The sequence below is a fragment of the Carlito syrichta genome, unplaced genomic scaffold (genome assembly GCF_000164805.1).
Source record: "Carlito syrichta isolate Samal-C Ts95f unplaced genomic scaffold, Tarsius_syrichta-2.0.1 Scaffold314697, whole genome shotgun sequence".
In the NCBI taxonomy this organism is placed as follows: domain Eukaryota; kingdom Metazoa; phylum Chordata; class Mammalia; order Primates; family Tarsiidae; genus Carlito; species Carlito syrichta.
Window position 1 is genome coordinate 184903 of NW_007258793.1, and position 11252 is coordinate 196154.

General features: G+C 50.1%; 1 protein-coding gene across 2 annotated transcripts in view; it reads right to left on the minus strand.

Annotated features, from left to right (window-relative positions):
* SMYD1 (SET and MYND domain containing 1) overlaps positions 1-11252 on the minus strand; it is a 48280-nt gene that overhangs the window by 9855 nt on the left and 27173 nt on the right. Inside the window, exons 3-6 of one of the 2 annotated variants that reach the window (XM_008071732.1) lie at positions 10138-10351; positions 7223-7353; positions 5132-5170; positions 1958-2147 (exon numbers count right to left, since the gene is read on the minus strand). In XM_008071732.1, coding sequence (XP_008069923.1) covers positions 1958-2147; positions 5132-5170; positions 7223-7353; positions 10138-10351 — 574 coding nt within the window. The remainder of the gene's footprint in view (positions 1-1957; positions 2148-5131; positions 5171-7222; positions 7354-10137; positions 10352-11252) is intronic. The other variant, XM_021719424.1, reaches the window with a different exon arrangement.

Consider the following 11252-nt stretch of genomic DNA (forward strand, 5'->3'; position numbering starts at 1 on the left):
AGGCGCGTGCTACCACGCCCGGCTAATTTTTTGATTTATTGTAGAGATGAGGTCTCGCCACGTTGCCCAGGCGGGTCTCGAACCTGCAGGCTCAGACCATCCACTCATCTCAGCCTCCCAAAGCGCTGGATTACAGGCTGAACCACCGAGCCCGGCTATAGTGAACTTTTTTATGCCTGAGGATACACTTTAAAAAGAATACTCATTTTTTTTTTCCTGCTCAGTTTTTAAAGACGAGGTATTTTTATTTTGAGTTGTTTGTTTTAATAGAGAAACCCAATATGATATAAACAAATAATGGAAAGTTTCTGCTTTGAATCTCAGGTGGGTTAAAGCAGAAATCATCGACCTTTTATATCAAAAGAGATGCATAGGCAGGCACCAGCTGGTGACAGCATACCCAAAGGGACAGGAGCTGGAGACACACGTCACCCACTGAACTATGAAAACAGCTCGATGGACATGGAAACCTTTGGAGAAATGACCATGTGTTTGTTTAATTTTGGAAGACAGAAAAGATCTGGGCTCTTAACCGATGAATTAAGTGGTCATGGGACCAAGTGAGGAAACAAACACCCAGACCAGGCTCCAGAGGGGAAGGCAGGCTGGCTGGCTCACAGAGAGGACGCATTAGCCTGAAGGTTCTGGAAGGTCAGGGCAGGGTCGCAGTGGGTTCTCTGCAGCGCCCGCAGTGCTGTTCTCCGTGTCTTACACGTACATACCTATGTATTTCCTGGAATACCAAACCTCTAGATCTGTGACAGGGAGGCTTTTCCTGTACAACACGTGTGAATCTTGGGACCCTTCCACTTTGTCGCCTGCCCTGGAGGTATGGTTGACCCCTCACCACAGCCCTCTCCTCCCACTGCTGTCTGCATGAAGATGACTCATTCTAGATACACGTGGGTGTGCACAGGATTGTGTGTGTGAGTGTGTATGTCCTTTGCAATTGTCATAAATGGTAGCATACACCATATTACGCATTCATCTGCCTCCCCTCAAATTCATACATTGAAGTCTAGCCCGGTATCTCAGAATGGGACCTTATTTGGCCAAAGGGTAGAGATGAGATCATCCTGGAGTAGGACGAGCTCCCAACCCAATATGACATGTGAGACGTCCTGACACCTGTGCTGACTCCCTGACCTGCCACCTGTGCACCGCTGCATGGAAGAAAGTGAACCGGAAAAAGTTGGCCCTGTATCTGGTTGTAGCATTTTGCTTCTACCGCTGCAATAAGTGACTGAGGGCGTGCATCTCATCTTTTGACTGGTGGCTTCAACCCACCTCTTCAACTGAGGCTGGGCAGCTCAGCTCTGTCTCTCAGCTCACCTGAGCTCCTGACAGCCCCCCAGGCATGTCACCTCCAGATGTCCCTCTGATATTCTGCGACTCAGAGAACTGGCTGTCAACTGGCAGTAGCTGCTCAGGAGTTAGGCTGTTAACCAATCTGAATGTTGACCCCCCTCCTGTCTCCATAGCACCCATCTCTATGGGACAAAAAAAATATCTTTGGGACAGCCGGCTCTCTTTGCCCATTTGGGCTTGATATCTGGAATTCTCAGCACTACTACCCAGTAATGGAGATAGGGAAGGAACCAAGATTTGCCGAGTGTCTACTCTGTATACCTCTACCTTTCCATCTTGCTTAATCCTAATAACCACCTATTGCAGTGGGGCCGTCCTTCCCATCTTACAGGTGAGAAAACGGAGGGCTTCCCAAACTCAACACCTGACAAGTGGCGGTGCCGGGACCTCACCAGGCCCTACCGGCTGCATGCTACCCACCATCCCAGGGCGCTCCTCCGGGCAGGTGCATCCACGCCTCCTTCCCAGGGCCACAGACTGCTCCTCTGGGAAGCAAATGGGTAGGCTGTGTTCATTAGTTGTGAACACACCCTTGGCCAGCTCCCAGAGAAGAGGATCACAGATGCACCAACGGCAGGGCCACGTGTACCTTGGGGTTGTCTTTCACTGCCAGGAAGAGGTCATCCTTCAGCCCTTTCTGGCAGTGCTCACATGTGCAGTCAAAGTAGTACTGCTTCTTCAGCTGCTGCCTGCGCTCTTGGCTGACGCTGAGGAAGTCAACGTAGGACACAGTCAGCTCCTCTCCTGCAGAGATCTTGCCCAGCGCCCGGAGCTCAATTCTGGAGCAGGATGAAAGGAAACAGCCTGCTGGAACGCGATCGGTGCCCTCCAAAGCTTCTTGGAGTTGAGTCTCAAAGACAAGGACTTCCCCCACTAGTACTCTGAGCAGACGCCCATCCCCACCCCCTTCCAGAGACAGGGCATGTGACCTACAGGAGGGTTTTCTGGTTGATCCCACTCTGCTCATTATAACAGTCAAATCTGCTTCATTACAGAAGGAAAAAAATGAAAAAATAATCTGCTCCATGCTGCTCATTGCTCTGGAATCAGTTCAAATAGACCCCCGGCAGAGAACTGGGCTCAGTCATGAAACCATACCCAGCTCCCATGCCTGCCATTATCCCCATGCATGTAGCTACTGATTATGTAGCTAAACTTTCTGAGTTATGCATTATGTTAACATATATCATAACTAAGGAAGGAAGAAATAATAGGGCAAAAACTCCAAACCAGAAAAGACCTAAAATCTACTCCTGAGAAATACTCTTTCCACTACATACACGTTCCGTTTCCCACAATCTTGGCCCAATCTGTGTATAACTTCAAGTCACCGCCTCCCTTAATCTCTAGTCTGTTGGGTCGGGCCTACATTTCATGAGGGGACTCATGCCCCCTGGAGACAGCCGAAGGCAAATGAACACAAGCTGGCTCTGCTAGCCGCTGCCTCGTTCACATCTGTGCTTATTGGGAGGTGCGGCTTAGGACTGAAAGTGGTTAGCAAGAGCAGATGGCATTTCGGGCCCTTCCAGCCTAGATCTGAGCATCCAGTTAGCGCCAGCACCACCCACCTGACCACATAACAAATAACAGAAGACGCTGAGAGTAAACGCTGCAGAGCTGATGTCCAGCTGAGCCAAGTGGGTGGAGGCCGGCCGTGCACCTCCCCAAGGCCAGACAGGGCCAAAAACAAGTAGTGAGCCTGCCAGCTGGGTCCTGGCAGCTCCAGGATTCTGAGGCCTCCCGACCTAGAGGGAAGCTACCACCCAGAAGACAAGTAGCAGGATGCAGAAAGCCAGGGAGGGCATCTGTGCAGAGACTCATGGTCACTTCTCTCAACTTCCAGAAAGGCTCTGTTAGACACCAGACAAAAGGTAGGGCAAGACTCCAGCATCCCAGATGAGTCTCAGTCAAAGGCAACCCTTCCATGTATTCTGAGATGACAACCCAGAGGGCTCAGGGGCAGTGTCACGCATGGCCAGGCATCTGAGGTGACCACTTGAGAGTAAACAGCTTTCTCCCAAAGTGGGATGCACTGGCATGCCCAGCAAGTGTGGTGATACATATGAGAAGAACCCACGTGGGGCCTGGCAAGCATACGCACCCGCTTGTCTCTTATTCCTTCCTTCCTTCCGTCCCCGTCCCAATTGTTGGCAGCATCTGTCACCGAATGATGAAAAGACAGGAGAGGGAGGCCAGATGCTTCTGCCAACCGCTCTGCTTGGAACCCTAATGTGTCAGGGCTGCAGGAGACCCACATTTCACAAACAAGGACAAGAAGGGTGTGTCCCAAGCACTGTGGTGTCAGAGCCAGAATTAGAACCGAAGCGTCACTCACAATTCCCCACGTCACGTTGACCTCGCCTAATGTTTTTCAGGCCGCCTCCCAGTAATGCAGGGAACTGAGACACATCAAAGTCCTTGCTTTTCGGGACTCCACGAATGTCCTAAATAGTCCTATGTGAGCAATTCCTGGGCCAGTGTTGAGTGTGGATCTCTGGTGTTTGGCCCTGAGGGTACGTAATCAATTCTGCCACCACTAGTCCCTTTTACACAGGCAGACCACCACAGTGATAGGTCATAATTCAGCGGTGACTCAGGGGTCACTTAGCTTGGGATTTCTAATAAGTTTGCTTTCTGCCACGGTTATGCCAGTTCCTCCAAGTCTCAGGTTATTTCAGTGGTAAAAGATAATTTTCAAAACCAAATTAACTTAATGTCACACAAATATGAACAAAATGCATATAGCGTCACCCCGTGTTTACCATACTTGGAACTGGGGCTTGAGAGAAGGCAAATGGTGATCAAAATAGAGGGAGCACTGCAGGAATCAGGAGATGAAGGCTGTAGCCCCGGACCTCCCTCCAACCGCTTCCTTGGACAAGTCTCTTCCCTCCCTAGACCCCAGACCCCTTCCATCCCCAATACTCTACAAGTTCGGCTAATTAGGCCACGAATAGGCAACTTATTTCGGTGCCTTTTGCAGAGCTGAGGAACAGCCCAGAGCCACAGGGACTTAGAATTAGGAAGGGCCCGAGAGTCATGTTCTCATCCTGACCTTCGCTCTACGATGTGGAACCCGTGCCCAGAGGAGGATGTGAATCAGCCAAAGTCACGTGCAAGGCACACCAACACAGACTGAGACCAACCACACCAACCAGACCACTCCTACCCCTGCATTCCCAGAGCCCAAACCCCCACACGTCATTTTGTTCTTAATCCAAAGACCGTGCCAAGAGATTTCAAGCCCAACCTGAGAAAAAGATCCATCTGGGCCATCTGGTTGTCACTGAGAAAAGTCAAAAGTAAAATTTAACCTGAGCCACTAATTCATAGCTGGCCAGAAGCAGTAAACGAAACACTGTGAATATTTATCACAAATGTCACAGTTATGAGTGTTATTTTCAGAGTCCAGTCGGAGTGAGAAATTGATGCTTGAATATAGAGCCTTTTAGTAGGTCAGTAACATCAAGCAGGGTCCAAGGGAACACTGTAGTTTGCTAAGATTATGTGAATTGGAAGGGTCCATGCTTCGAGGCTGGAAGAGTGGTAGGACTGAGGAGAGAAAGTGTGAAAGAAGGAAGGGATGTGTGGGTGGGAACACATGGTTAATTTAAGTGCGTTCAGCCAAGATGAGACACTGGGTGCAGAAGGATATTACGGACCGACGGCAGCCAAGGAGTCTTGGGAGCGGGCGGCCCCAGCAAACCAGGCAAGTGAGGGAGATGGGTCAGAGGAGTGGAGATGCTTGAAAGGACTGACCCACCTCATCGGGGTGTGAAACATGGATTTCACTGCCTCATGACTGAAAGACAAAACAGACACCCAAATGAAAACCGTTACCAATGACTGATCCAGCATAGCTAGCAAGGGGGCACAGCATTCTGGGTTACACAATCAAAGCTTTGGCCATCGCAACCTTCATCCTAGCCCCTTCTAGCTGGGCTCACTGGCCAAGACGCAGCCTGACACAGTGGAAAGGGCACTGGATTTGGAATGAGAAGTTCTGGTTCAAAGGCACTGAGCCCTGAACAAGTGGCTTTTCTTCTCTGGGTTCCGGTGTTCTCACCTACAATGACACTGTCATAAGACAAGAAATTTAAAATCAGAGTGAAAAGCATGTGGGGTGCCCTTATTATCTCACTAACAAGCACCCTGAAAGAACAAAGTCTGCCTCGTTGGATGTCTGCCTTGGGGAGAGTTTGAATGGCGCATGGAGACTGGTTGGGTCACGCAGGTAGCGGGTAGAAATCGTTGGGGTTAGAATCGGACCCCAACACCATTCCAGGGTTCTTTCCACTATGGCAGACCACTAGGTAGTGCGACTGCAAAGTGACTGCAAAGTCGCTTTCTCTTGCACAAAAGTCAAGAAGCCTGGATAAAACGTGGCTGCTAGAAATTAGTAGGTGCAAGGAAGCCAGAGCAGACACCCAAGGTCAACTGAAGAGCGGGTTCCTGGTTCCTGTGGTTGATATATAGAGTGACAAGAGGAGCCCTGGTCACCACCATGTAGGGGAGCGCCTTCTAGAAAGTCCGCCCCTGTCTGAATTTGATCTTTCTGTTAATCAGGTTAAGCTCAGACAATAGCCCTCTCGGGAGGCTTCCATGAAGTCCAGACCAGTGATCCCAAGAGGTTTAGGAAAGAAAACACAAACCCTGGGAAAAGATTATCATCAGGTTCCAAAATAAACTTTCCCATCCTGAATGACTTTCTCAACTGCTTAAGAGCCTGGTTTCAGAAACAGGAAGGAAAAGGAAAATCAGAGTCTTTGCTATATTGACGCTTCAGCTGGATTCTCAGGGAAAAACCAGAAACCGTTGTCTGTGGCTTCTAGGAAGCTTTAAAGGGAACCCCGGTCATTGTTGTTGGATGATGCAGAGTCAACTTGCACTTGTCATAAGATCTCACTTCTCGGAGCAAAAGCAATTCCTATCTGCTCAGGCCTCATCTCACATCTCCCAGGCCAAGACGTGGACAACCAGGGTCTTATCCCATGGGCTGATTCTTCTCCATTTATGCCTCACCCCCAATATCCATTCTTGGTCCCGAGTCCCTGATCTGTGCCTTTCTGAGGTCAGGGAGCTGACTTCTGAGGGTTGCATCACTCCAGTTCCTTTGTTGCCTGATTCTATTCGGGGTTTGACCAGTGAGAGGCGACCAGAAGGCCGGAACTGTGAGAGGCTGGGGTATTTTGGTCACTGACTTCCTCTCTGCCATGGCACGGTTCCACTGAGGCTGGTTTCTCTACAGGCACGGCCGTAAGCCACAACTGAGCTGTTGGGGGCCCCCGAGCATGACCCCCCACTCTCTCCCGCTACAGGAACAGTGCTTCCTTCATTTGCACCCCTAGATCTAGAGAAGTCATGGTCTCATGTGCTGCTAGTCCCTGGGCACCTCACTATTGCTTGTTAGTTTCTTCAAGCCTTCCCACACTTCTCTAAACTGTCCCTTCATTAAATTCTAGTTGGGCAAATGCCTCTGAGTGTGCCTTAGATCCCCACTGAGATCTTGACTAACGTATGCTCCTGCCAAGTCCCTTCTCCACTGATGTTTCTCTGCAATGACCTCTTGATAGAGGATCTCAGGTTCCAAGTTTGAAAATCGAAATTAGAGGTTTATCTAACCCATCTAGGCAGTCTCAGGAAGCATGCGAAAACTCAGAAATGACCCACACCGAATTGTCTGATATCTTCCTTGATACCTTTCTCCCATTCATGACTATTCCGGAGTGAGATTCCTATCTACTGTACTTGAAGTCCATGCTAGCTCAGGTTCAACAGGTTGACCTTGGCTTAAGGCGAGGGGAGGAAACACCATAGGTCTGCCCATCCCCATCACATGCCCCCAGGTACTCACTTGCCGTTGTTAAATATGACAGTGCAGTTGGGCCAGCAGTCATGGTTCACCAGGCCCAGGTTGGGGAAGATGCCCACGCCCACCGCCTGCAGACCTCTCTGGTCACTGAGGGTGAAGCCATTGCAGTTAATCTACGGCAGGGGAGAAAAATAAAAGAGTCAGTTCACAGACAAGGACTAAACACAGAACACCATCCTAGTTGTTGAAAGAAGTTTGAGAAAATAGAAGACCCAGTCTCACCCTGGCAATGTTTCCACCCTGGAAATGAAGCAATTAGTCCCCTGTTCTCTGCATGACTCCAAATGACCCGCAAGATGAGTCCTATGTCTGCAAAAATACAACCCTATCTTGCAAGTCTTTGGTGGCTGCATTCTAGAAAGGCCAAAGGTGGAAATGTTTTTATTTTCCTGTATCTGGGTCTTGCGTGAGTATTCCTCAGTATCCATCTTGGTTTTTCTCTCCGTGCTCTGCTGTGTGTGTGTGTGTGTGTGTGTGTGTGTGTGTGTGTGTGTGTGTGCGCGCGTACGCGCGCGTGCGCACGTGGAGGTGGGGGACGCACATGTATGTACACATGTCTACTTTTCCTTCCTGATTCCTTTGCCTACTTACCCGCAGTTCCCATTGCTGTTCATAAAATAAAATTGACAGTTCTTATGAATTATTTTGTGTCTGGTGGGTAGTTTTGTTTTGTTTTTTTTTATTAATCAATATTTTTTTATTATGGTTTTGTAGGGTGGTGGGTAGTTTTATATTCCCCATTCAGTTTTAAAATCTAATGAGTGCCAGATTTGACACTTGGCAAACCAACTTGGTGATTACTGACGGGGCACTCAATTGATATCCTTTTCCTTAAAAATAAGTTGTTCTTTCTAGAAAGAGATTCCAAATATCTGCTGTCATGGTATGAAAAATGTGTAAAAATAAATACAGCCTAGAATACATTAGTAACTGCACACAAATTTCTACTCTCTACAAGAACGTATAGGTACATATATGCTATACATAATATAAATGTGATATACATTTATGCACTCACATGGCTGTTTGTTAAAGACATGGGAGAGTGTCACTTTCGCCATTTATTCTCAATTGTCTATTTACAAGTGTATGACATTGAACCTGTGAGTGCCACTAACAAGCTGTATTACTTTGGGCAAGTAGCTTTCTCATCTGAGCACTGGTTTTTCCATCTATAGGTTGAATATGTTGGACTAGATGAGCTCTAAGACTCTTTCAGCCCTAACCTTTGGTGATTATATGGTCTGTGATCCTAGCCCCCAAGTTCCTTAGGAACTCCCAGGATTGGCCTGTCACACCAATTCACCTCGAGGCCATAGCATGACAAGAGCAGAAGCTCTGGCCCCAGAAGGCACAGATGCTTCCAGACCTTCCTGTTACCTAGCTAGCCACTCGGCCTTCAGAGGCCACATAACTTCTCTGGGTCTAGGTTTCTGTTCTATCAAATGGGAATGTTCAAAGCATGGACCTCACCTTATGTCACAGAGATTGCATGAAATAATATGTGCAAAGCTGTGGTGGTTACTTGTATGTGTCCACATGGCTGGGCCATTGTGCCCAGATATCTGGTGAAACATTATTATGTATGTTTCTGTGTGGGTGCTTATGGATGAGATTAACATTTAAATTGGTAAACTTTGAGCAAAGCAGGGTGCCCTCCATAATGCAGGTGAGCCTCATCCAGTCAGTAGAACAAGATTAATCTGCCTGAGCAAGAAGGAATCTTGCCAGCAGACCGCCTTTGACCTTGAACTGAACTCTTCCCTGGGTCTCTGAGTCTCCAACCTTCTGGCCCACCTTGCAGTATGAACCAAATTGTATGAGCCAGATCTCTGCCTTTCTCCCTCCTCCCTCTCTCTCTTTCTCTCCCTCTCTCCCTCTCTCTCCCTCCCTCTCTCCCACTCCCCTCTTTCCCTCTCTGCCTCTCTCTCTCTCTCTCTCTCTCTCTCCATGGTGAGGACTGAAGAGGTGTTGGGTGTGATCATCTCGTTGTTCTTACAACCTCCCTCCCCAGCCTGATCACCACCTAAGGGGCCTGGCCTGCCTGATGGGAGACAGCTAACCCCACGGCCCAGGACCTGAGCACTCCAATCCACCAGGCTCCCACCCCGCCCCTTGGACTCTTGTGGCTTCACCTGGCTTTGAGACTCCCACACCGCGGCCCTGACCACCTCTCGCTGGCTAATACCTACCTCCCTTTTCAGTCCTTCCTTCAGCCTCCCTTCCTGTCCGTCATCATCTGGAAACTTCTTAGTCTGGCGATCCTAGCTGTCACCTTTTCTCCTCCTTTATGATGAATCATACTCTAGAATCTCTGGATTTTCCTTTTTAGTTTTATGTTTTTTGGAGATGAAATCTCCCTCTGTCACCCAGGCTGGGCTGCAGTGGGTGCAACCCTAGCTCACCACAGCCTCCAACTGCTGGGCTCACACAATCCTCCCACCTCAGCCTCTCAAGTAGCAGGACTGCAGGCAGGCACCATCACACCCTGGCTAATTTTTTTTTTTTAAATAGTGACAGTGTCTCTCTATGTTGCCCAGGCTGGTCTCACACTCCTGGCCTCAAGCCATCCTCCGGCCTCAGCCTCCCAATGTGCTGGGATTACAGGCGTGAGCCACCACACCTGGCCTCGGGATTTCTTTTAGTTGTGTCATTTAGGGATCTGGCCCTGGAGTCAGTGAGTGTTTCTGCTACTTCTGGTACACAGAGGGCAGACTCCCCCAGAGACCCTGGCTGCCTGAGCTGGCTGAGATCTCGATGGACACAGAAGTCTCTGTTAGGGCAGACGGGGCTCCCTCCTCAGACTGTTTGCCTCCAAGAAGCCCCACCCGCCCAAAGGGGTGGGCAGAAGGAGGGGGACACAGGCAGGGCAGAGGATGGGACCCAGGGTACCATACCACTCCGAAGACATGGGAGATGTACTGCATGCCGAACTGCTGGCTCTGGGGCGGCCAAAACTGCAGGAACGTGTCAACGTCAGCCCGCAGCTCCTTCCGCTCCTCCTCCCCGAAGTGCTCCACGTGGTTCTGCAGGTCGTCCACCGCCACCAGGCAACCCTCTGTGAGCCCGGTGCCCTCTCGCGCCACCCGCCACAGGATGCGGGCTGCCAGCCTGCAGAGAGCGCAGCGTCAGGGAGGCCGCCACCGTGTTCACTCATTCATTTGCTCAGCAAAAGTTTCCTGGGAGCCCAACACATTCCGGGCCGGGCCGTGTTGGAGAGCCAGTGTGGGAGGTAAGTTTTGAACTAAACAGATGGAATGTCTTCCACCGTGATGTGTCTTAGAGCGGGGAAGCTCAGTAAGTAGGAGCTTTCTGAGTAGCGAGTGCTGGGCAGAAAACAAAATCGTGTGGCCAGATGCGAGTGGCTGGGAGAGGGGAAGCCAGGTCAGCAGGGCTGTGTGGCAAAGGAGTGACATTTGAGCTGGAACTAGAAGGGACAGAAGGAGCCAGCTCTGCAAGGGTGGGGAAAGCGCTTTGGGTGAGAGCAGCAAACACAAAGGCCCTGCAGGGGGAATGAACTTGACACCATGGAGGCCAAGGGGGCTGGAAAGGGGGGGACATGGGCAAAAGCCAGTCCTGTGGGGTCTAGGCACTCAGTCTCTCTCTCCTGACAGCATGGCTTCCTGGGATGAGCACTGTAAGGAGTCTAATGACCCGTTTCCATTCCTTACAGCCTGAGCCTGGGCAATTTGCTCATTTCCCTGAACCTATCTGTTAGCCGGTAAAGCAGGAATACTATTCCCTGCTGTGCCAACCTCCAGAGGTATTCTGAAGACAAGATGAGGTCTTGGTTGCCCGCGTCATGTGTGAACATGCTTGTGGTCTCAATGATTGGGTGGAGCGGGCAGTCTAGGTGGGAAAAGTGTGTGAGCAAAGGCCAGAGGCTTCTGGGGCATGGCACCCACAGGAAGCAGGGAGGGAACTGGCCTGACTGCGGCAGAGGCTGGGGGGTGGGAGGGACAGAGGGACAGGTGGGACCTGGAGATGACAACAGGCCTTGAGTGTGGAATGG